At 38.6% G+C, this 24,614-nt stretch overlaps 1 protein-coding gene across 3 annotated transcripts in view; it reads right to left on the bottom strand.

Annotated features, from left to right (window-relative positions):
* The window catches only part of supt3h (SPT3 homolog, SAGA and STAGA complex component), a 63,673-nt gene that overhangs the window by 12,571 nt on the left and 26,488 nt on the right, over positions 1 to 24,614 (bottom strand). For all 3 annotated transcript variants that reach the window (XM_057344915.1, XM_057344917.1, XM_057344916.1), the window contains exon 3: positions 6,610 to 6,694. In XM_057344915.1, the coding sequence (XP_057200898.1) occupies positions 6,610 to 6,694 (85 nt within the window). The remainder of the gene's footprint in view (positions 1 to 6,609; positions 6,695 to 24,614) is intronic.

The raw sequence follows: 24,614 nt of genomic DNA, 5'->3' as shown, positions 1-24,614 counted from the left end.
GAATCCATGATTTGATTAGACTGGAAAGAGCCGAGAGAATTCCACTCACAGCGGCCTTGTAAAGATCAATTACACCATTTCCTTTGAAAGACGAGAAGACATGAGACCATGTGCACTCAGATACACAAACTTCAACAACAAATTTTTGGAGAGAGTTTTGGTATTATTTTTAAGTTTGGGTTTACCGTTGTTCAGAAGAGCGGTGTTTGTGCCTATAGGCTGAAGGAGGCACGATATGAGTCATGAAGTAACTGTGCTAATGCCAGTACAGAGACCACCAGTCTCTTCTCACTTGACCAACTCTGTTGTAAAAAATTGTATATTTTAATATGAAAGTAAGAGAACCATGAACTTTGAGTTAGACACGTTTTTGTAAATCATTTTTTATTTGTTTACTCAAAGTAATATTTCCTTAATATCTTAACAAATACTAAATGTATTTAATAAGTAGAATTTACTTTATTTTGGTTAGTAAGTTGTTCTTGAATTTTAGCAGCACATTTACTCAATACCACAACTCAACGACACACATGAGACAGGCTTCGATCGTTTTAACATGAAATCGGCATTTTCAGTGACCTGAGATCCTCCGCATAAGAATCCATCATTTGGTCCTGAAGACACGGTCAGTGTCAGAGTTTCACAACATCCAGAGAGTGAAAAACAACGAGAGAAAAACATGAAGCCAGCAGCGGTGACATGAGGAGAGAATGAACTCTGACGACTCATCGTGACAGAATGTTTTGCTTGTGTTCTGCGGTTTAATGGAGATGTTTGGCAGCGGACGTTATCAATGTTTCTTAAAACCTGTGTCCCTGAGAGACAGGCGGCTCGATAAAGAAAATAAAGTGTTTCCCATTAGCACCAGAAACAATAAGATATTACGACAGAAATAAACCCACGTTCCTTCAAACTTAAAAACATTCAAGATAAAGAAAATATGAGTGAGGGTGGGAGTCGCACCCATCTGCATCTCAAAACTCAAAACACTGAAACTGGAATGATGGATGAAACTTACTCAGCGCTCAATAAACACACACGCACGCACGCACACGCACGCACACACGCACACACACACACACACACACACACACACACACACGCACACACACACACACACACACACACACATAACATAACCCTAACAATCACACACAACTGTCTGCTCTTTTAGATTTTCAATAAAGTTAATTGTGTATGATTTATAAGCTTGTTTCCTCATGGGGACAAAAAACGTCCCCTCAAGGACAAGGGTTTTGGATATTGGATACACACATAATCCCAAAGTATACAAATGTGAGAATTTTACATTAAAGCATACATTTTAAAGTTAGACTTTACATTTTGATGTCGTTTCCACTATTGAATATATTACACAGTATTTAGTTCAATTACATCAGAAGTAACTGTAATTAAATTACAGAAAAAATAAGAGTAATCCCTTACTTTACTTTCTCAAGGGGAAAGTATTTAAATTGCAGTAACTAATTACTTAGTAACTAGTTACAGCCAACTCTGGTCACATGATCCATCAGTGTTGAGAGGGTTTACTGCACTCCAAATAGGGAAGGAAGAGAGCACACATTCCTAAAATCCCAGCTCGATCTGGAAAAACTACACCGGGTTCATTTATTTAAACAAAACACTTTGCCAATTTGTCCTTGCTGCTGGACATGAGAGAAGTTAATTGATTCGGGCACAGAAACACTTCTGACATATGTCAAAGGAAAGCACCTGTACAAGAGCTGGCAGCCGTACTTCCACAAACCAAACCCAAGGCGTTCAACCCTAAACATCCGCCCGGCGTTCACCGCTGAAGCTGCAGGCGTCGAGACGGCTTTGAGTCTGGCACACGTCTTTAAACCAGACTCATCGTGAATGAATAGACTTCTATTAGATTAAAACCCCCCAATGGTTAAATATATCTGAGAGACCACCCATCACGAGGGTCCGTCCGCTAAACAAACAGTGTCAACAACATGTCATACAAATGAGAAGTAAACAAACAGATTTATAAAAACAAAAACAGGTCTGTGGAGTTTAGCTTGCTGACAGGATTTTTTCCCTTTAATTTGGCAGCACAAACTGTAAGATCAGAGTTTTGAGTCTCTTGTGACCCTTTTTTTACCTGAAAGGAATAAAATGAACTTTAAAAGTTTTGCAACAAAGTTTCAGTGAAATGGATGCTGATGTAGACACCAGTGCGGCACTTTTAAATCAGCACAAACTTTTATTATCTTCATATTAAGACTTTACTTTTATCCTTTACGAAAATACCTGCCAAGAACCACCTCGAGCCAAAACACAAAGAGACGATGATGTGCTCAAAGAAAACCACTCCTGATGGCCATTAAGATATTTTGCCATTATTTTCATGACAATAAGTTTCTCATAAAAGAAATGGTTTTACTCATTTATCGTTACTGTAACACTGATGAAATATGAAATATTTTTCAATAAGATGTAAGTGAATGATTTAAAGTGAACAAACTTTAACACCACAGCAGGAATAAAATACTTCTCAACACGTCTCAGAGAAATACTGTGACAATGAAATTCATTTTTATACTTTAAATTCGTAAATATATTCACTGACACACAAACTTTCGTCATTTTCACGTTACTTCATCAAATGTACACTTTGCAATTGGCACCTGAACACATGAACACAGACACACTTTACACACGTCCATCAGACTTTACTGTATACAAGTAAAAGAATATCATTTATATACAAATATAGGTCGGATTTGTCATTAAGACTTATTATGAAGTGTTTAAGGCTGAGTTTATACTGTACATCGGCTGGGCTGTTTCCTCATACTTGTTAAATGAAATATTTACCTCACAGTTTGGAGTTTAAAGAATGTGTCCGAGCACTAGAGGTCACTGTAATGAATGATGTGTTTCTGTCATCTGAACCTGAATCCGTCTCTGTGTCATCTATCATCTGACCTCAGCATTCACATTCACCTCCTCATCACACTCAAGAGTCAAGACAAAAAACACTGAACCTGAACCTGAACATACAGAAGTGAACAACGATGAAACGATGATACAACTGGACACGAGACTGGTTTGAATTCAATATACGTCACTTTGGATAAATGCTCAATATTTGACATTTAGACATAACATTACATATTTTTATATTTATAATACATTATATATTTCAAACTATTTTAAGGGAAAGCAGACCAAAAATGTCAAATAAAAATATATAGAAAAACATATAGTAAGAATAATTTTGATTGCATTTTGAGAATACCCCACACCTGCTTCTGAATTTCATGACAGAGATATATAAAAAGTAAGATTACTTTAAGAACTTTTTACTGCACTTATGCTTCTTGTTGTCCTTATGTTGTTCCAATTGTTTCTATTGTTTACCTCATTTGTAAGTCGCTTTGGATAAAAGCGTCTGCTAAATGACTAAATGTAAATGTTCTGAATGTTTAAAAAGTGAAGAAAGAAAAATGTGCACAAAAATCAAGTTGACAGGATCAGCCTCAAAGTCTTCAGTGTCTGTGATGTTGTGTGTCCTTCACTAGTCTGTGTGTGAGTGTGTCAGGGTACCCGCTCTAAGCCGAATGTCAAATTCCCTGACTTTTCACTGACTTTCACTGACTCAAAAGTAGAATTTCCATGACCTATAATGAATGAAACCCAGTCTTTGAAGTGGCAGTTTTTTAGCCAAAGCTCTTGAAATGTACATTTTCCTGGCATTTTGCCGTAGTTAGGAGCTACAGGTGACTGCATGTGACTTAAGTGAATGCCAGATGACAAGCGGGAAGGGAATAAAATGGCGCTAAAGATAACCAAAACAATATGCAAAAATGTGTAAAAACACACAATAAAAAATACAGTATAGAAAAATTACATATTGATAAATGTAAACTCAAATTTTAAGTAACAAACAAAAATCCCTGATATTCCATGACTTCGACAAAAAATACATAAAATTCCATGACTTTCAATGTCTGGAATAGACCTTTTAAAATTCCATGATATTCCAGAAATCCCATGACCCGTGAGAACCCTGATGTGTGTGTGTGTTATTTTTGCCTGCTTTATCAGAACATAAGTGCCTGACCCAAACCCTAATAATATATAAGGTTAATCATATAAAGATCTCAAACCTTAAAACCAAGTCTCGACCCTCAAACAGGCCTTTAAAGGGCTCTCAGAAAGTGAGCCAAAATGTCCAGACTTCACCCCACTGGTCTAAAACACCACGCTCACTCTCTCTGACACATTATGCAGGTGACGCATGAAGGATTTCTCCTGTAGTTTGTGGGTCATCAGCAGATCTCCACCTGAACTCAATAACTAATGACTGAAGGGTTATCACCGTCACACCCTCTTTAGTGTACACTACTGAGATGACTTACAGCCCTGGAGAAATAAACACATGAACACTGCGGCATTGTGCAGGAATACTCCAACTCTCTCATTTGACGCTTGAGGAAATTACAGCGTGTTGAAAGACCATAATACACACACGGACACATCTGAGATGTTCTTTAAAGTCACCATGAAACGGAAGTTGCGATCGACTTCTTTTCCGTATCGTGACGTATATCCGAGTGAAACGGCTTCTGAAATTAGAGAAAATGTAGGGCGGGGCTTTGTCCTTCCCTTTTTGATTAGTTTGTTGTAAGTTGGGTCTGGAGGGGAGGGCTAAAGATGCCTGGCCATTGGACAGTCAGTATAGTCCTACCTCCTTTTTGTTGCTGACGTCATGTGGTGAAGAGTTGTTGTTGAGAGGGGGAGAGGAGCTTCAGGTTTTCGATTAAAGATTACAAATGAAGTGCAAATGATTTTTTTTTAAATAATGGTGTGCACGGATAAATCATTTATAATAATCACTGCAACACCGTGTAAAACACTTAGAATTTTCCTGTTTAATTTCATGGTGACTTTAAAACACAACACCGCTCATCTAAATCACATGATCACAGTTATTTATGATACATGATGCCGTGATGGATGTATGTTACAGGTTTATAACGCCTGCCGTCGGGGCACGTGGACTCTACCATCATTCTTTATGATCTCATTTATAACACAAACCACATTCTGTACATCTGACCTGAGACTGTAAATCTATCGAAAACATACAGACCGAGCAGCTTTAGACCGGGGTTACATTCATGTATGTAAAGTGAACCAAATACACCAAACCTGTACAGAGAGAAAAGGGTTGGGATCCCAACCAGAAGGGCTCTGTTTTTTTTTTAAAGAACCGGAACCGCACTGAAAAAAATGATTTTTGCTGCTTGTCCAATTTACTTAACATACTTAAGTTAAATCAACACAACTTTTGGAAAATTGGGTCACAACATGATTTTTTAATGTTTAGTCATATAACTGAATCCATTCATGTCGGGACAACATAAAGGAGTTGTGTTGTGTCAACATAAAATTGTTACAGTTGGGCAGAGGACTTATATTTCCAAGCATGCTTAGCGTATGACTGCATTTTGAGTTATTTTCTTAAATTAGTGTTATTTTATGCATTTTTTAGTTAGTGTTTACTGTTCATTTCTCTTTAGAGTTTTGAAGAGTTTGTTGTATTTTTGAGTTTTGTGGCTACCATTATTCAGAAAAGCGTTGCCTTTGGTGAGGTAGTGGGCGGTTACATTTTTAACTTCTGTTGAGTTCTCTTAACTCATTATCTTCTTATTGAAGACAAATGAAAGTTTTGTCTGATTATTGTTAATAATGTATAAAATAAAAAACTGTTCTTGGACGCCTTCATTGAATCAACTAATCGATAAAATTCGTTTTTTTATTTACTTATAAAATCCTGAAAATAAATCGGATCCTGAAAATCCTTTGTGCCATACAAACATCTCGCTTGACTTGACCTGTGATTGCTTCTTTGCACATCGTCTTCTTTTTCACATTTGAATATTCTGCTTCTTTACGACAGTTTCATGGTTTGAAAAGCACATTCAGACCACACTTCACAAAAGCAGAAATGATGTTTAAGAACGTGATGTGAGAGAGGCAGCGAGACCGCCGAGCCGTCAGATTTAAGAGCTCTCTGACTCCACAGGTCAAAGGTTAAACTAATGAACATTTAAAGTTGCTTGACTGGTTTTTTTTGGGTGAGGGCGGGCAGCATGCAGAGCTGCGGGGTGAAAGGTTAAAACTACGGTAATGTGTGAGAGCTGACGGCGTGACCTCTGCGAGATCATTCTCTCGCTCTGTGATTTTATCTGCGGACGTGATGTTTGTTGGGTTGTGTTCAGGGGAATTCTGCTCTGTGGTAATGCCATGACAAGGTGTAAGGCCGTGTTTATCTAAGCACTGAAAGCAAGCGCAGTTATTTACTTAACTCCACACATTTCTCATATCACATTGCAGCGGTCGGAACGAACGTGATCCCTTTCACAACGCTGGAAAAACAGAGAGAAGCCTTTCATGCAGTCCGTCATGATGCTGTTTGTACTGGATTACACATTTATGTAAAACCACTTTCCACAAGCACACGCATGTAAAACACGCTTGCCTTATCAATGACCACAAATGACATGTTATAAGAGTGCATTCCTATCATTGAGAAATGAAGTCAGATGGTTTGAGAATGATTTTCAGTCTTACCAGATTGATGAGCTGTGTGTGTACGATATCTTCCACTAGGGCGGCGGTCTCGTGCAGCGGTCGTCTCGCGTCACCCAGAGCAAACCTGCAAATCAAACACACACATTTATGAAAAATTATTTCCCCAAACCGTTCTATAACTTTCTATAGCTTGAGTTTAGAAAACACTTCACAATCACTAAAAGTACATCTCAAAACCAGTTCAGACAAACGATCTGAAGTGAAGTGTGTTCATAGAAATAAACATTAAAGTCCCAGTGAAATTAAAAATGACAATGCCTATTTTTCATGAAATATTGCAGCGTTTATTGTAAATAGTTTATCAATGTGGGTCATTTTCTTTTTAAAACTCGTGTACTCTCATAATCTTCAGTTAAAATCTGAAAAAGCACTTCCGCCCTGAAATGACTATCCATCTTAAATGACTTATGTTAGATGGCTTGGGCGGAGCATCCTTTAACTCCTCCCCTTCAACTGTCAGTCTGCTGCCGGTTCCATTTCAAAATGCAACGACTGTTTTTACACATCCAATCAAATCGCAGAGAGAAACAAAAGCCACGCCCTCTAATTTTCTCATTAGAAATTCCATTTCACTCGGAAATGCGTTAAAATACGCAAGTAAAAACGATCGCCACTTCCGGTTCACAGGGACTTTAATACCTTAATTAGACAATAAAAAACACAACGTTCAGGACAGATGACTTGTGTATTCAAAGTAAGAGAGATATCAACATCTTCTGCAGGACTTAATTCATAGTTCTTCCCGCTGCAGCTGCCAAAACATCCCAGTTTAACATCCAAACAGAAATTTCATCCAAAACACCAGAACAAACCACTGACTGACCACACACTCACACCTTAAACACAGATGAGATTTTTATTTCATCTCAATTAAAAATAATAATAATACTGGATGACATCTGTGCGATAAATGAATGCAACAGTCAAGTAGGTGATAAATCAAAGATGTAACTCAATATATTAGAGACGGAGGGCTTTAAGACGGATCGACAACCATCATTAATATAATAAATATCAACTATACATGAGAAAAATAAAAGAGAGATCCACAGCACTATAGAACACGCACGCACGCACGCACGCACGCACGCACACACACACACACACACACACACACACACACAGTAAATGTGTCACTGGCCAACAACAGAATTCTCTTCTATCAACAGTAGTTTTCATGATAAGAATTTAACTCAACTCAACTTTTATTTATTTAGCGCTTTTTACAATTTTCATTATTACAAAGCAGCTGTACATGAAAACATGTTAACTATAAGCAATACATTAAATAACATACACGCACTGATGCACACCAAACACACACAGACACACACTCGGAATCCAAAGGCTAGGAATCGGATCGGAATCGATAGGAATAGGAATCGGATACTTGAAACTGAAATTTCAATTCGTCTTATCAATTCCTGTGTGCAGAAATGTGCATGTGTTAACTTGTGATAAAGCACAGGAGCCACAAATTGACCATAGTTTCATTATATGAACTACAGTTTAATGTAGTTAAGCTATGGTAATACAAATTGTAATTAATCAGACAAAACATGGTTGCTACGTGTATATACAGTGTACACAAAACCAGTCAATAAGCAGGTTAAATGACCATACAGGTTGATATCTAAATGTTTTACTTCAACTGTGGAATCGATAAGCAGAATTGGAATCGAAATGGGAATCAATACATTTCAAACGATACCCAACCCTGTGATGACACACTTCATCATCATCATCATCGTCCGTTTATAAATAAGCTGAATGTTTGGATAGATCTGATGTTTATGTGATGATGGGTCTGTATTTGTTTAGAGACAGAGAGAGCAGAGGAACTGCTGTAAACACACAACCCAGAATCCAGAAAACAATCAATGCTTCAAGATCTGAGATTTTGACAGTAAACATCACATCCGCAGGGACCCGCGGCCAGACGCTCTACAGGGTCAACATGATGCCACATGTCATCGCAGAGTCCTTCAACACAACCTGACACTATCCTCAAATATACAAGTAAAAAAGAACACATTTCATATTCAAGGAAAAGTTCTGCAAACATCATTTATTTACCCTCCCGCCACCTCTTCAGTGGAACACAAACCAAGATATTTTGAAATGATGACAGAATTGTGTCTCTTATTCCTGAGCTGATGTTTTTTAGAATCTTCACGCTCTGCTTTAATAAGAACCACTAATAAAGATTTACATGCACATATAATAAGTGTTAAACAAACACAGTCCTCAGAGTTATTATTTCAGGGTTAACCAAAGCAGAATTATGATGATGACGATGATGATGATGAAATGTGCCTGATGTGTTTTTCATGACTTTGACTCGGCCGTCGAGCAGCTCGAATGACGCTTTATAGAATCATATTTTACTACACAAGTTACTGGGGAAGATAAAGTCGAAGCTTTAAATCTCTGTCTCCATCTGTAATCTGAATGAAAACACCCAATATAAACTACAGCACACCAACTGCAGCCCTAAAACACCAGATGAATGAAGACTTCTGACACCAAAACATCCTCAAATCTAAGAATAAAAACCCATGAGAAAGAAAAATCACAGGTGTGATCTCTTTAATTTCTCAATTATTTCTCTGTCTCTTCTCCACCAATAAGCTGGTGTGTGGTGGGGTGTGTGAGGAGATTCCCTCTTCCATGTAAAGCGCTTTGAGTGCCCAGAAAAGCACTATGTAAATGTAACGAATTATTATTATTTTAAACATCAGTGAGATTAAATGGAGAGCAAATTGAAACTTTTGCTAAAGACCATGTCCACTAAAGGCTTGTACACAACGGGATGCTAATCGCGCGTGTTTATCGTTGACGTTTAACGCCTCGTGACTAAACAAAGGGCGTCAATGTGAGTGTGCACACCGACGTGCAAAACGGCAGGCGTAAAAGCGTCATATAAAAAAACGCCTCAGGCTTGTTTTTTTTGTTTGACGCACCGCGTTAAAAACTGGCCGACCAATGAGATTGGCGCTTTTGTTCACGTGCCTGGAGCTGCTGATGTTACAGTAAAACACCACTTGGTGGCGCTCAAACACAAAACGGTCCAAGCACACATTGACGAAGAGGAAGCAAGATGAATTCTTCTGTGTGACAAGCGAACGTTAGAAGCAAGTTGCGCAGCGCCACCTTGTGTACGCATAAAGTTGCGCAGCGCCACCTTGTGTACGCATAAAGTTGCGCAGCGCCACCTTGTGTACGCATAAAGTTGCGCAGCGCCACCTTGTGTACGCATAAAGTTGCGCAGCGCCACCTTGTGTACGCATAAAGTTGCGCAGCACCACCTTGTGTACGCATAAAGTTGCGCAGCACCACCTTGTGTACGCATAAAGTTGCGCAGCACCACCTTGTGTACCGGGGTTTTTCTGTTGTTCATTAAGCGCCATCTATGTCAAGGAGTGAATTTGCATGTTCACTCTGCTCATCGCCAGTGAAAATCGTTTGGGTATAAACAGCGAAAAACGTCTCGAAAACGCTGGCGATAAGCGCGTGCGATTATTGTCCCGATGTGTACAAGTCTTAACGCGTTTCCGTTTGAAAACTCATCTTTTTCTCTCTGTTTTTGCCTTTCGCCCACACTGAGACAGTGTTTTTATTAACGAAAACTGAGCTTTTAGAAAACGCACTTGAAAGTGGATACATTTGATGAGGGAAACGGAGGGGTTTTTCATCATGTGACGCAGTTGTTTCGGCTGCTCTTCAGTTGATAGCATTAATGTCAGTTCATGCATACTTTAGATTGCATTTTAGGAGACGTAATATTTCATTATTCGCAGTTATTGTTTGGGAGCGGAGCGCGAGTTAAGTTTCACTTTTGCGGCTTTATAGTCTTGTGTTACCCGCAGCAACATCTCTAAGTTACCGTCTATTTAAAAAACTGTGTCTTTGCTCCACATTGCCGCGACATAACTATGCAGAAAGTAAATAAACTTCTGACAGAAATGACTCATGCTGACGTGTCTTAGGTTTTACTCATGCGCAGTACATGGATGTAAGTGTTTTCAGACGTTTCAGTGTGGATGGGAAGGGTTTGGGAAGCGCTAGTGTAGACGAAGAGCGTTTTGAAAATGAAAACGGAGTTTTCAAACGAAACCGCACTAGTGTAGACAGGATCAAAGTCTCATCTGTGTCTCAGATATTTCTCCTGAGAAAAAGAGTCTCACAAATGAGCTCAGATTTGTCAAGTCTGCAGTCAAAAGTCAATTTCATTGAATTGAATGTAAAATCTGAGACGCAACAGAGAAATCTCCTGAACTATAAAAGATCATCTGGTACTGGTACTAAACAAAGTCCACATCACAACACCTTTAATCAGACAAATCCTGTAAAGGTCACATTTAACTACAAATAATAAAAAAATGAAGATCCTAGAAACAGACGAGTGTTTTTTTCTCAGTAATGTTCATCAGGACGCCAGGTCGAGCTGTTTTACATGAGGTCATATCACGGCACGATGAAAACATCTCATTACTGTGGCTCATCGAATAGAAAAGTTAATGTTTAGCTACAGAATAAACCGGAACATTTGAATATTTCCTGTATATCTCATTTCAGCCCTGGAAACCTTTCAGACCCGCACTTAACACTTTATCCAGGACTTTTCCACTTTCAAACGTGTGTGTGTGTGTGTGTTTATAGTGATGGGGTGCGGCTGAACTGGACTATTTTCAGAGCGTGTGTGCAGTAAATCTCTACACTCCAGTTTAATATGACAGAATTCAAGCACACGCGTGTTATTCTTTAATCTGAATGGTTTAATGAGCGGATAAAACACACACTTGATCTTTATCATGTGTAAATGTGCCACACTACGAACTAAAAACACAACCGTACATACAAAAGACTTAGACCCTGTCCACACTAATGCGTTTCCGTTTGAAAACCCATCTTTTTCTCTCCGTTTTGGCCTTTCGAAGACACTGAGATGGCGTTATTGTCAACAAAAACTGAACTTTTCGAAAACGCACTCGAAAGTGGACACATTTGAAAACGCTGTTTTTTTGGTGCATTGATTACTTAGGACAAAACAATGGTTTTACTACAGTAACCATCGTTTACTATGTTTTTTTACAAAAAGCATGGTTTTCAAAACTTTCAAAACTAACTATTTTTTGATAACCATTGTTTTACTACAGTAACCATGGTTTTTTTCAATTTTAACTGTAGTAAAACCATGGTAAATTTTCATAAGGGAAGCTGGAGCGCCATGCTTGTTCCCACTTGAGAAAATGGGTGTATGTACTGGATATGACGTTAAAACTTGATTAGTTTGCTGTATTGATATTTTTTAACAGCCAAACGCAGTTTCTGCTGCTCTCCTTCTGATAGCATTAATGTCCGATTATTATCTGTCGCATTTTAGGAAACGTAGTATTTAATTACTCGCAGTTATAGAGTTTAGTTGGGAAACGCTTGAAAACGCTAGTGTGGAGGAAGAGCGTTTTGAAAACGAAATGAAACCGCACTTGTGTAGCCAGAGAATTACAGTCTCCGTTTTCAAAACAAGAGGAAAATCTATTTCTACAACTATTTTTCAAGTATACACTTCTAAAACTTCAGCGTGTGTGAATGTTTAGATGTCTGGATTACGATCATTAGCGTTATAATTCAATGAAAAGCTCCTTTATGAGCAAACACACGCGACTGTAATAGACACACACTCATTTCCCTGTGAAAGCACACAAAAACGCTGAAGTGGACATGTGATGTTACTGGCAGATAGTGTCTGCAGAAATAAACAGTCGTGGCAGCTCCGGCCGTAAGTGAAAGCACAGTTTATTGTTTTCTCCAATACATTGGCAAGTGATTTTGAGACCTTCAACACTTATTACACATCGCTTATTTGACTTCGACCAAGCAAACACAATCATTTCTGCCGAGATCTCCAGGGCACATTTCGGAAATATTCACAATGTCTCAACGCAAGTCAAATGGAACCAAACCGTGTGTTTACATCAAGTCATTTATGATCACGGTTTAAGAATATAGAAAGGAAAATGAAAAACATTTTGTGAAAGCAACAACTGAACTGAACCATTTCGATACAATTCCTATATTTTTCTTCTTCTATTTAAAGTGATTTATCACGTCCAGAAAACACCTCAGAGATGTGAATGTATGGTTTATGTGTTGAGGTCTAAGTGCACAATAACACAGATCATTCTTTCTGAGAAAAACAACTTTCATTTGAGGTAAAGTCATAGTGAAAAGCACCTGTGTGTGAGTGCTGGACGGCAGCGGGCAGAAATCCTTTATCACAAACACATGTGCAGCAGTTTCTCTCCGTGTGTAATGAAGATAAGTGAGTGATTATTGATGTTTCCCTCCTTCATAATCACATTTCAAACGCTCACGTCTGCACACATAAAGAATCACCAGTCTGTGATGGAGGTCAAACGTACAAACAAACTACACAAACTTCACAAGATCACAACAATCTACAAAAACACTCAGCGTCATTTCATTTGCTGACATGCACACAGGGTGTAGTCAAGGGTTGTAGTATGCACTGAAAAAGCAAAAACAACTAGTTGGATTTTACCTAATTTACTTTTTTAAAATAAATTTACTTAAAGTGACACTTCACCCAAAAATGACAATTCTGTCCTCATTTCCTCTCCTTCGAGTTGTTCCAAATGTGTATAAATGTCTTTGTTCTGATGAACACTGAGAAAGATATTTGGAAGAATGCTTATAACCAGACAGATCTCTACACCCATTGACTCCCATTGTAGGAAAATAACTTCACCAATTTTGTTTTGTTCTGCTGAACACAAAAGAAGACATTTTGAAGAATGTAGGACCGTAAACAGTTCTGGGGCACCTTTGACTACTATTGTATTTTTTCCTACTATGGGAGTCAATGGGTGTCGAGATCTGTCTGGTTATACGCATTCTTCCAAATATCTTTCTCTGTGTTCATCAAAACAAAGACATTTATACATATTTGGTGCAACTCGAAGGCGAGGAAATGATAACAGAATTGTCATTTTTTGGGTGAAGAATCCCTTTAAAGATTTTTGTGGCAAGTTTTTGCACACTGTTTTTAACACAAGTAAATTAACACAAGAAATAAGTAAATCCAGATGTTTTTTTAGTGTGTAGACTAGCTAGGTAACATTTGTCAACTAGTTAAAGTCAATGTTATTTTATATTTTATAATGGAATCCATTGACTTTCTTAAAACTTATTTCCCCAGCATTGATGAGTTTTTCTGTCACTCCATGATGTTTACACTGTTATACAGAAGAACTTTTGAAAAAGTACAGATCAAAAAACAAGCAAATACTCAAATATTTGTTTTACTCATCGTGCTGAATCAAATCTGGGCAAAGTCTTTGACAAAAACACAATTTTCACAATTTTAAGCAGAGGCTTTTTTCTTTCATTATATATTTTAAATGTTTGCGGACGCACAAAACAGTCCAGGTGCTATGAAAGTTTTGTGAAACCAAATCTGGTGAAGAAAGAGTTCATGGATGTTTCTGATGTAATTGTGAGTAATTCATCAATTCCTGTTATTCAATGCAAAGAGAAATCTGTCGTCAGAATGTAATAACCGGCTTCATATCCGAGGTGATTTACAGCTCTAAACTCTGTACTGAAGAACAGAAATGAAGATGAAAACGTATGCTGCCGATTACCCAGAAACTAAACACACACTACCATATCAACACATATACAAACATACAGATGGTTTATCTTTCTTTCCACAGTTCTTCAAAGCGCCAGAACTCATAAATACACAGATATGAATGTTGTTGTGCGGTATTGTGAGTATTTCTGGCTCCTACACCGTTTCGTGTGCTTATTTTTCCACAAGAACTGTCATTCTGTGCCATTCACTGCCAATGAAATCTATGGGATGAAATCTTGGATGGGAAAAGCTTTGAATGTGATGTGTTTGCTTACATTCTGAAGCTGTGACGTCAAACCAACATGATTCAGACACATCGCTAACTAAACTACTCCGTAGATCCAGAGAGAAGACGCTGGCGCATCACTTAGAATAAACCTGACATTGACATGTTTCTCCTCATGACATCAAACGTCACACAACGATACAAATACAACCTTCAGGCCACACAGACAGAACAAAAGAGCGACGTCACTTTCAACATCTATAGAGGTCAAACAGGTCCCTGAAAATGAGAATTCTTGAATTATTTATGTCAAACCTGTATGAGTTTCTTTCTTCTTCAGAACACAAAAGAAGATATTTTGAAGAATGTTGATAACCAAACAACACTGAACTCCATTGACTTCCATTGTGTGAACACAACATTTCTCGAAATATCTTCTGTTGCGTTCCACTGAAGAAAGACTCACACACACACATGAAAGAGAACAAATGATGACAGAATTGAGATTTTTGGGTGAATTTCCCCCTTAAAGCCACAATATGGAATATTTGGCGCACTTTCGAAACAACAACAAAAGGCGAAGCTAAATGACGTTATGTAGGTGAGTGGAATCATGGGACATGTCGTTTTCACCATCTAGAGGCGTATGGAGATCGCCCATCATGTTCACGGACGAGGTAATGAATGAATTTTATTTTATGTCATCGTAATGAATTAGCTTTCAAGAAACGTGGAGTGTAATGCTACGTTAGCACGCGACTGATATTGGACTTTGTCAATTGATTTGGTAGCGTAATGCTACACAGTTTTACCTGTTTAAAACAGTCACACAGTCGTTGTTTAAAAAGTAAATTGGAACGAACCCACAGTATTTACAAGTAACGTTATTGGCTACATATTATTGTGCGACATATGCTGTATTTCATAGGGTAACTGCATTCATAACTATTCAAATAATCTGTGCATGAGTATTTCGTGCACAATAAAAAAATGTGCTTACCTGTCTATTAAAACACATGCGAGCGGACTCACTGTCGAGACCAAGTTGGTCGCGAAGCTCTCTCCATTTAGAAAACGCTTTTATTAATATTAAAAAGGATATTAATCCTTGTTTTATTTCTTCGTTTGTCCATAAGCCTGCTTGCCTCGTTTGGCCTACGTTTACGCTTTTTTGTGTTTCCTTTACTCGCCAAAGAGTAATCGTGATCCATAATAACAGAACAACAGATGCTGTATAACCACTTCCGCACGTAGTTTCTATAACCGGAAACTGAGGGTAGTGCGGAGCAGCGGATATTAAGTCACTGATATGTGACAAATACAAGGGAGACGAGGGACGGGGCATTATTTTAAAGAGGAATTTCTCTGGATTTGCACATTCTTGGGAACATTTGGGATAATGTAAGTACACAACTGCATGAAATATATCACACTGTGCAAGCGATTTTTGGATATTTCATAACAAAATTCTTCCATATTGTGGCTTTAAGAGAAGAGCGAGAGAGTATATTACTGTATATTTTCCTTTCAGACTATTGTGGTTTTCCTGTTCTGTCAGTCGGCTGTTGATTGCACATTGAATTATAATTTATAAATATCGGTTCTGTTACTCACAGCCTCAATCTGAATGAAGGCCTTCACAAAGTCATGTCGACTCTCTTCAGTTGTGATCTATTTTAATCTCGGCAAACACAAAGTGTCTTGGCTCTTTCCGGATGGTCATGAATCAACATTTACAATCGGTCATCTGGACATACTGTACAGCCGTCTCAGATTTGATGTGCAATTTTGCACACACACACACACACACACACACTGAATCCAAACCATTATTTAAACAAAATTACACCAACAACAGACCGCAGCAAATGGTAAAATTAGGGTCTGAGCCACACCCACCCAACCGCCATGTCAAAAATATAATGCCACTAATAAGGCTCAAACGCGTCCGGTCATGATTTCAGAATGACACGTGAAATCTTTACATTAGTCATATCAGTGACAACGCATTAAAAGCACCAGTGCACGCGGATGCTGTTGGTCAATTAGAAACGCAGGAAAACAAGACTAAACCACAGCTTCTGTTTTCACAAGCTTATTTCAACCGCCCACTACGCCGGGAATCTGCAGACTTCAAGATGCTTATTTAACTCAATTTTCCCGTTATGAACTTTGGGTTTTCTCAAAATTGAACTCGTAAATCTCAAGAATGTGCTTAGGTAAATGAATGCGACTTGTAAATGGGCATATAAAACAATTTCGCATGAAAATAGTCCCCAGCTCCAGCGACACGTCGAGCGACTGTGTGTTCACCACCGTCATTAGAGCTTTAACAAGTGAATTAAAAAACACAGTAACACAACCACACCCCAGAGACGCCAAACATACGGCCAACATCTGCCCATGAGAACCTCCACCATTTCACACAACAACAACAACAACAACAAAACACAACTAAGAGACATTTGGTGAAAAACTGTCCAGTTATAGCTCACATGAAAATACACTACAGTATACTAGAGGATTTACTACAGGAAAATCTAGTACTTTGTGGTATACTGTAGTATATTATACTTTAGTGTGGTTGTTATCATATACTATTACTATTGTAAATAAATTGACACATTTTAGTAAACACTGTTGTATGCTTTAATATTTACGATAGTAAATTTCAATATATTATAGTAATTCCTACACATTGTTAATGTATACTACAGTACTCTTTACTATATACTGAAGTGATCAACTGTAGTAAATACTGTAGTGTACAAAGAAATCGGTCTGTGCTAATAGATGTAATTGTGTAGCACGCGTGCGATACAGTTTGGCAGGTGCATTTGACAGAGCTGCTTGTTTGTGTGAAGTGCTTTTATTGTTGTGCTTGCGCATCACTATTTATTTTCGTTTTTATTTGCAATTAGAACTTGTTTTCCGGCTGCCTCGAGTCCATTGATCTAGAGCCCTATGATCAGCGCGATGTGGGAAACATGGAAGGAATCGCGTCACGAAAGCTAAATTCTACTATTTAAAAATGTCCTCTGCTTGTTCTGCGTGTCATTGAGTGAATGAGTTGCACACTTTAACATGTTACAAGCGTGACACTCGTGGATTTGTCTGTATCTTACTATATGAGGACACGAACACGTGAACGTCTTCCACAGAGTTGTTCTATGTTTATTTTACGAGCATTTCACTGTTTGAGTGAAGCTGCTGTCAAACACACCGACACTGAAGCGTCTTCGCGACAACCTGTCAAAATAAAAGTCCAATTAATTTGAACCAGATGATAAAATAATTAACTTGTAGTAAACTTAGAAACTGTAGTAAACACTATAGTATACTTTAATATTTACTATAGTAAGGTTGAAATATAACTACAGTACACTAGAATTTTACTGTAGTTTAATGTAGTAAATACTATAGTATACTAAAGTAGTTTTATGGACAAATGTATTTTCTACTCTATAGTAAAGCATTGAAAATACAGAACTCCTAAAAATTAAAAAGGAAAAAACGAATTTGGGTTAAGCTAAACATTATGTGGCCCTAATTTATCCATTTGTATAACGTTAATGTCCTTTTTCAGCTACCTGTCAAGTGATGACCTGCACTTGTGTTTTTTTAAAGATGATAACAGCCGGCTGCTTGTACATTATCCCGCTTATTACACGGCTACTTGCCACATGAGAAAAAAAACGGTCATGAAATATGAATCTGAAATATTTGATTAGCTCATTTTTACTGAATGCAGACCTTCCGCGAGGAAAAGCCATTTACTTTACGGTAAGAAACGACATTCAAATGTCATAAACAGGTAATTTGGTTGAATCATTTGTAAATATAATGCCATATATGTTTTTAAAAGACATATTTATATTTAATTTGTCAAAAAAACCTTTCAAAATGATTTGCTGCATCCGGTTACCGTGAGTTATTAGTTTTGAGAGGTTGTTAGGGGAACGAACCTGCAAATGCTGCGACTGGCCAATCAGAATCAAGCATTCCAACGAGCCGAGGAATCAATGAGCATGAGCACATGTGAATGTGAATCAGTGTGTGTGATATGGGAAAAAACACACAACAATGTTAAAAGTGAGTCACGGGGTTATTAATGAGAGCTACTGTCCAAAGTCAAACAGAGAAAAGACAAAAGCAGTCTTCCTGTGTCATGGGCCACCTGTCTCTGTTGTGTACAACAATCAGTGCTGCCAAAGCCACATCCTGAGGCACCTGCCAGCCGACACACACACGACCATCAGAACCAGTTCATTTGAGTACTGGATACTTTCACAAACAAACCTCAGCTCTCTCTCTCTCTCTCTCTCTCTCTCTCTCACACACACACACACACACACACACACACACACACACACACACACACACACACACACAGGCTTTGGTTGACTATCCCCGTGGGGACAGTCCATAGGCGTAATGTTTTTATACTGTACAAACTGTATATTCTATCCCCTATCCCTAACCCTATCCCTAAACCTAAAGATCATAGAACACTTTTTGCATTTTTAGATTTGTAAAAAATATTGTTCTGTACAATTTATTAGCTTTTTTGCCCCTGGGGACCTCAATTTTGGTCCCCACGGTGACACGAGTCCCCATGTGTTGGTGTGTATTCAGGTTTAGGTCCCCACCGGGATATACAAACATGAACACACACACACACGCACACACAACACACAGAGCTTCTCAGTGCTTCACTTCTCATATAAACGTCATGAGTAAAGTCATCCGGAAGATTTCTGCTTTAAGATATAAATAAAGATCCAGTCGTGAGGTGTGATTGAACCATGTTAAGACTTGTACACACCGGGACGATAATCACACGCGCTTATTAGTGAACGTGCAAATTCACTCCCTGACATAGATGGCGCTTAAGAAAACCAGAAACAACCAGATGTAGCGCTGCGTAATTTAAGCTTCTGACACTCGCTTGTCACACAGAATTCATCTTGCTTCCTCTTCGTCGATGTGTGATCGGCAAGATCGTTTTGTGCTTGAGCTCCACCAAGTGGTGTTTTACTGTAACTTCAGCAGCTCCAGGCACGTGAACAAAAGCGCCAATGCCAGTTTTTAAAGCGGCGCGTCAAACAAAAAAAATAGGGGGGAAAATGACGCTTTTACGCCTGCCGTTTTGCGCGTCGGTGTGCACACTCACATTGGCGCCCTTCATGTAGTCACGAGGCGTTAAACGTCGGTGATAAACGCGCGTGATTAGCATCCCGTTGTGGACAAGCCTTTAGATAATAAAAATGAAACAGAAAAATAAATCACCTGACAGAAATACACAAACAGATTATCAGAAATAAAGCAAACGCAGGTATGGTGGCAGATCTAAATTCATTTTTCTTAAAAATAAAAAATAATAAACGTGTCTAAATCACCGAGATATTAAAAAGATTTGATTTGACAGTTTTCATTCCTATTGGAGATCTCATTCTGATAATCTCATTCTATAAAAAATGAGAAAAAAGGGAAATCTGTGGTTGGGTAAAATATGGAGAAACTCGAGCATTTTTAGACTTGCTTTTAAATGACACACATTCTAAAAACACAAAGAATGATGCTTTTTAAATTTAGTCTGCGAGTGTGTGTGTGCGTGTACGCATGTGTGTGTGTGTGCGATTGTGTGTACGCATGTGTGTGTGTGTGCGTGTATGCATGTGTGTGTGTGTGCGTTTGTGTGTACGCATGTGTGTGTGTGTGTGTGTGCGGTACACTGTGTGCACACACGTGTGTGTGTACGCATGTGAGTGTGTGTGTGTGTGTGTGTGTGTGTGTGTGTGTGTGTGTGTGTGTGTGTGTGTGTGTGTGTGTGTGTGTGGAAAGCTGATATCATCTCTAATAGGAGCTTTAGTTGTGTTTAGAAAAGCTTCTGTGTTCAAGTGTTTCCATATGTGTGATTCAGTCCAATCAGCTTCTGTTGCTCCTGCTTTAAAGACTCAAACATATAACATATCCCGCTGATATTTAACTCCAAACCGCCCGGACACACCGGAACCAGATTCACTTCTAATTCACAGGACGAGACGGATGAAACCTGAAGACTTCTGGACAACACACACTCAGATCTGAAGACTTGAACCATCATAAACAAGAACACTACCTTAGATGAAATTCAACGGTAAAATAATTTCAATGAATATGGAGTCACGGGACTTCAGCACTCGTGTGAAAGTGTTGTGATTTAACTTCAGTGTTCTTCAGATTAGAATAGTAAACTGTGATTATGCCGAGCAGGAACCTCAGAGACCAACATCTTCACAAAACCCCCCGAAAAATCCATCGGCGTCTTAAAGCACATCTAAAAATACTAGAGCGCAGCTGCTTGAGATTTATTTTCTAGGCCATAGCAACAATGTTTGGTCGTTTCCAATTTCTAGAAACCGCAGCGAGTAAAGCGAACAGAGAAGAAGATGAATGTAAATAGCACATGCATGCTTCAGCACTTTTCACAAGCGTGTGGGGGCAGAAAGTGAAATTCTGAAGTTAAAGGTGAATTTACAAGCATTTCACTCTTATAATGTCATAAAAGAGCCACGGAAGTCTCGAATCACTGCGTTCTAACGGAGGAAAAAGGCTTCCGTTAATCACACAGAATGATGTACATCTATCAACATGTGTGAAGAGTTTGGTTCCAAAATGAGATAACTCTGTTTCTAAAAAAATTCAAAAGCCATGTTTTCTATTGTGCAATTTCAATTAATATCAATCAAACTGCAGTTGGTTTGTTTCGATTTAAGCCACAATAACTAAAAAAACACAATTAACTAACACAATAAAAACATGATAACATAATAAAAGCATGATAACACAATAAAAACATGATAACATAATAAAAACATGATAACATAATAAAAGCATGTTTTTTGAATCTTTTATCTCTATATCTATATTGTATCTCATTTTGGAACCAAACTCTTCTCATCATTAAACAATTGACAAAAAAAATAGTAGATATTGATGAAATTGCTCATCTAAAAATGTAGATGAACAATTATTTTGAATAATATAGAAGTATAAAACAACACTAGAGACATTTATGAAGAAAATGAACACTGGGTTGAATTTTGATTTGAAAGAAACAGAACAGAGATGAACAAGAAACACACAGTCAGATGTTCTGACACATTTTCTATCAGGAGAATATCAAGCTTCATAATGAACTGCAGCTCAACAGAAGTCTGATGTCGTGTACGGGGCCGGGGGGCCGGGGGGAGGTAAATCCTACAGTTCACTCATCATTGAGGGGGTAAAGATCACAGAAAACCACAACGCCACAGAAACGGGCCAAACGCGTGCCTGCTTTCAACAGCACGAGAGCATCATCTTTATTCCGTCTTCATCTTATTACTGCAATTACTGAACGTCCAGCGGCTCTCTTTTCATCACAGACTCTCTCTCTCTCTCTCTCTACACATCATCTTGTGTTCAGATGTGCTGAAAGCAGAAGTAATCTCAGATAAATCCAGCATTATTCAGGGATTCATGTCTGATAATGTTCCATGTGTTACACACACACACACACACGCACACACACACACACACACACACACACACACACACACACACACACACANTTGACGTAGCGCAGCCAATCTTGACGCAACACAGCCAATCTTGATTCAACACAGCCAATCTTGACTCAACACAGCCAATCTTGACTCAGCGCAACAATCTTGACGTAGCGCAGCCAATCTTGACGTAGCGCAGCCAATCTTGACGCAACGCAGCCAATCTTGACTCAACTCGGCCAATCTTGACTCAGCGCAACCAATCTTGACGTAGCGCAGCCAATCTTGACGTAGCGCAGCCAATCTTGACGCAGCGCAGCCAATCTTGACGCAGCGCAGCCACTCTTGACATAGCGCAGCCAATATTGACGCAACACAGTCAATCTTTATGCAGCGCAGCCAATCTTGACGTAGCGCAGCCAATCTTGACGCAACACAACCAATCTTGACTCAGCGCAACCAATCTTGACGTAGCGTAGTCAAGCTTGATGTAATGCAGCCAATCTTGACTGAGCGCAGCCAATCTTGACTGAGCGCAGCCAATCTTGATGCAGCGCAGCCAATCTTGCCGGTGAGCGTATCTTCCTATCGCTCGTCGGTTGATGCGTTGGTGAGCTATTTCTTTCGCCTTGCCGTGTACGTGCTTTTCCCAGAGAATTTCCCAATAAGGGACTTAAAAATTGTTACGTAATGGTTTTCATGTTGGAAAAAAACTTTCTGAACCTTGGAAAAGTGTATTGAGCACAGAAATAATATGTCATACGACCACCTCGTGTTTTGACATGTTGACCATGTCAAGCACGAGAAGCCAGCACGTTCAACATTGTAAAAAAGTCATAATGCATGAAACAGCATCAAATCACCCCTTTAAGACCCACACATTTAACAGAACAGAAGACACACAATGTTTTCTCTTACTGGTCATATTTCATTTGACACTAATATGACGGATAAACACCCATTAAAGAAATCGCACGGGGTTTATCATAGTGAAAGTGTAGTATATATTTGTAGTAAAACCATGGGTATTTTAAAGTGCTTGGATATTTTTTTGTAAGAGCAGTATTGCTTACGTGCATTGTTATTCCAGTCCTTAAAATAGCTGAATGCATGCTAACTGCATAAATGAAAGGTAATGTTAAATTAAACACTTAATTAATCTTAAAGGAGTAGCGCGATGACAGCTGGAATCAAATTTAATATTAATGAATTTTGGTGTATTTGTGAATGACATGCAGTAAAATGACTGTCAATGAAAAATCACACACAGCAGGTGATAAAAGAATATTTAATACAAATAAATGCACATTCTTGTCTTATTCATCACTAATTTGGAGCACTGACCGACACCGTGTGATGTAAGTCACGTATATTCAAATTCAGCTGAGCTTGTCAAAATCTGTTCAGAGTAATCATTAGAATATCTCTTCTCCTGCCTCTGAAAATGTCTGGATTTTGAAATCATTTTGCGAACACTAATAAGAGGCATTTAGTCAAACAGGCGATCGCAGCCTATTGTAATAAACGTAACCGAAAAAAAATTGATTCACTGCTTCTACGAGCTCTTCCGGTGTTCAATTTCTCCGTGATGAAGGTCCATTCAATTACTGCCGAAACTACTTCAGTGCTTGAGAGGTTTGTGAAGCCCCCCTGATGAAATAAAACCACAGCGTTCATTACACACAGCGTGACATCCAGTAACACAAGCAGACGTTATATTTACAACAGTCCATTCATTCTGAAGATGAGTTCAGTTCTGAGAGCACTTACTCTCGACTCCATGAGTCCTGCTTTCAAATCTTAACTCACGTCTTCTGTACAAACACACATCTCACTGAAAACTCTTCGTGATGAGAGGACAGATGTAAGATCAACATGTCTTGATAGAGGAAACTACTAGAAGCATCACAGTAGTCTAAAAAACACACTTTATTTATTCAACTTTAGTGCATTTGCGCAGCATCTCTGTGAAATGACACGTGTGCTCTTCATTTCTAAGAAATCACATCGAGGATGTTTAAGCTTACAGATGATACACAACACACTCATGTTAAAGAACAGACTCAAGTCAGATCTACACAACAGAACAGCACAGAGATTTAACAAAGATAAAAACCTTGTCTTTACCACATCAACAGAAATCAATGATGTGATATATTACAGCACACACACACGTGTGTGTGCACATGTTCACTCTGTATGTGTGTGTGTGTGCGGGTGTGTGTGTGTGTGTGTGTGGTGTGTGTCGTTCATGTTTGTATATCCCGGTGGGGACCTAAACCTGAATGCACACCAACACATGGGGACTCGTGTCACGTGGGGACCAAATTGAGGTCCCAGGCAAAAAGCTATAAATTGTACAGAACAATATTTTTTACAAATCTAAAAATGCAAAAAGTGTTCTATGATCTTTAGGTTTAGGGTTTAGGGGATAGAATATACAGTTTGTACAGTATAAAAACATTACGCCTATGGACTGTCCCCACGGGATAGTAAACCAGACATGTGTGTGTGTGTGTGTGTGTGTGTGTGTGTGTGTGTGTGTGTGCGTGCGTGTGTGTGTGTGTGC

This window comes from Triplophysa rosa, linkage group LG10 (assembly GCF_024868665.1).
Source record: "Triplophysa rosa linkage group LG10, Trosa_1v2, whole genome shotgun sequence".
Classification (NCBI taxonomy): domain Eukaryota; kingdom Metazoa; phylum Chordata; class Actinopteri; order Cypriniformes; family Nemacheilidae; genus Triplophysa; species Triplophysa rosa.
The sequence above is the reverse complement of the archived record's forward strand: the minus strand, read 5'-3'. Positions and strand labels throughout refer to the sequence as shown.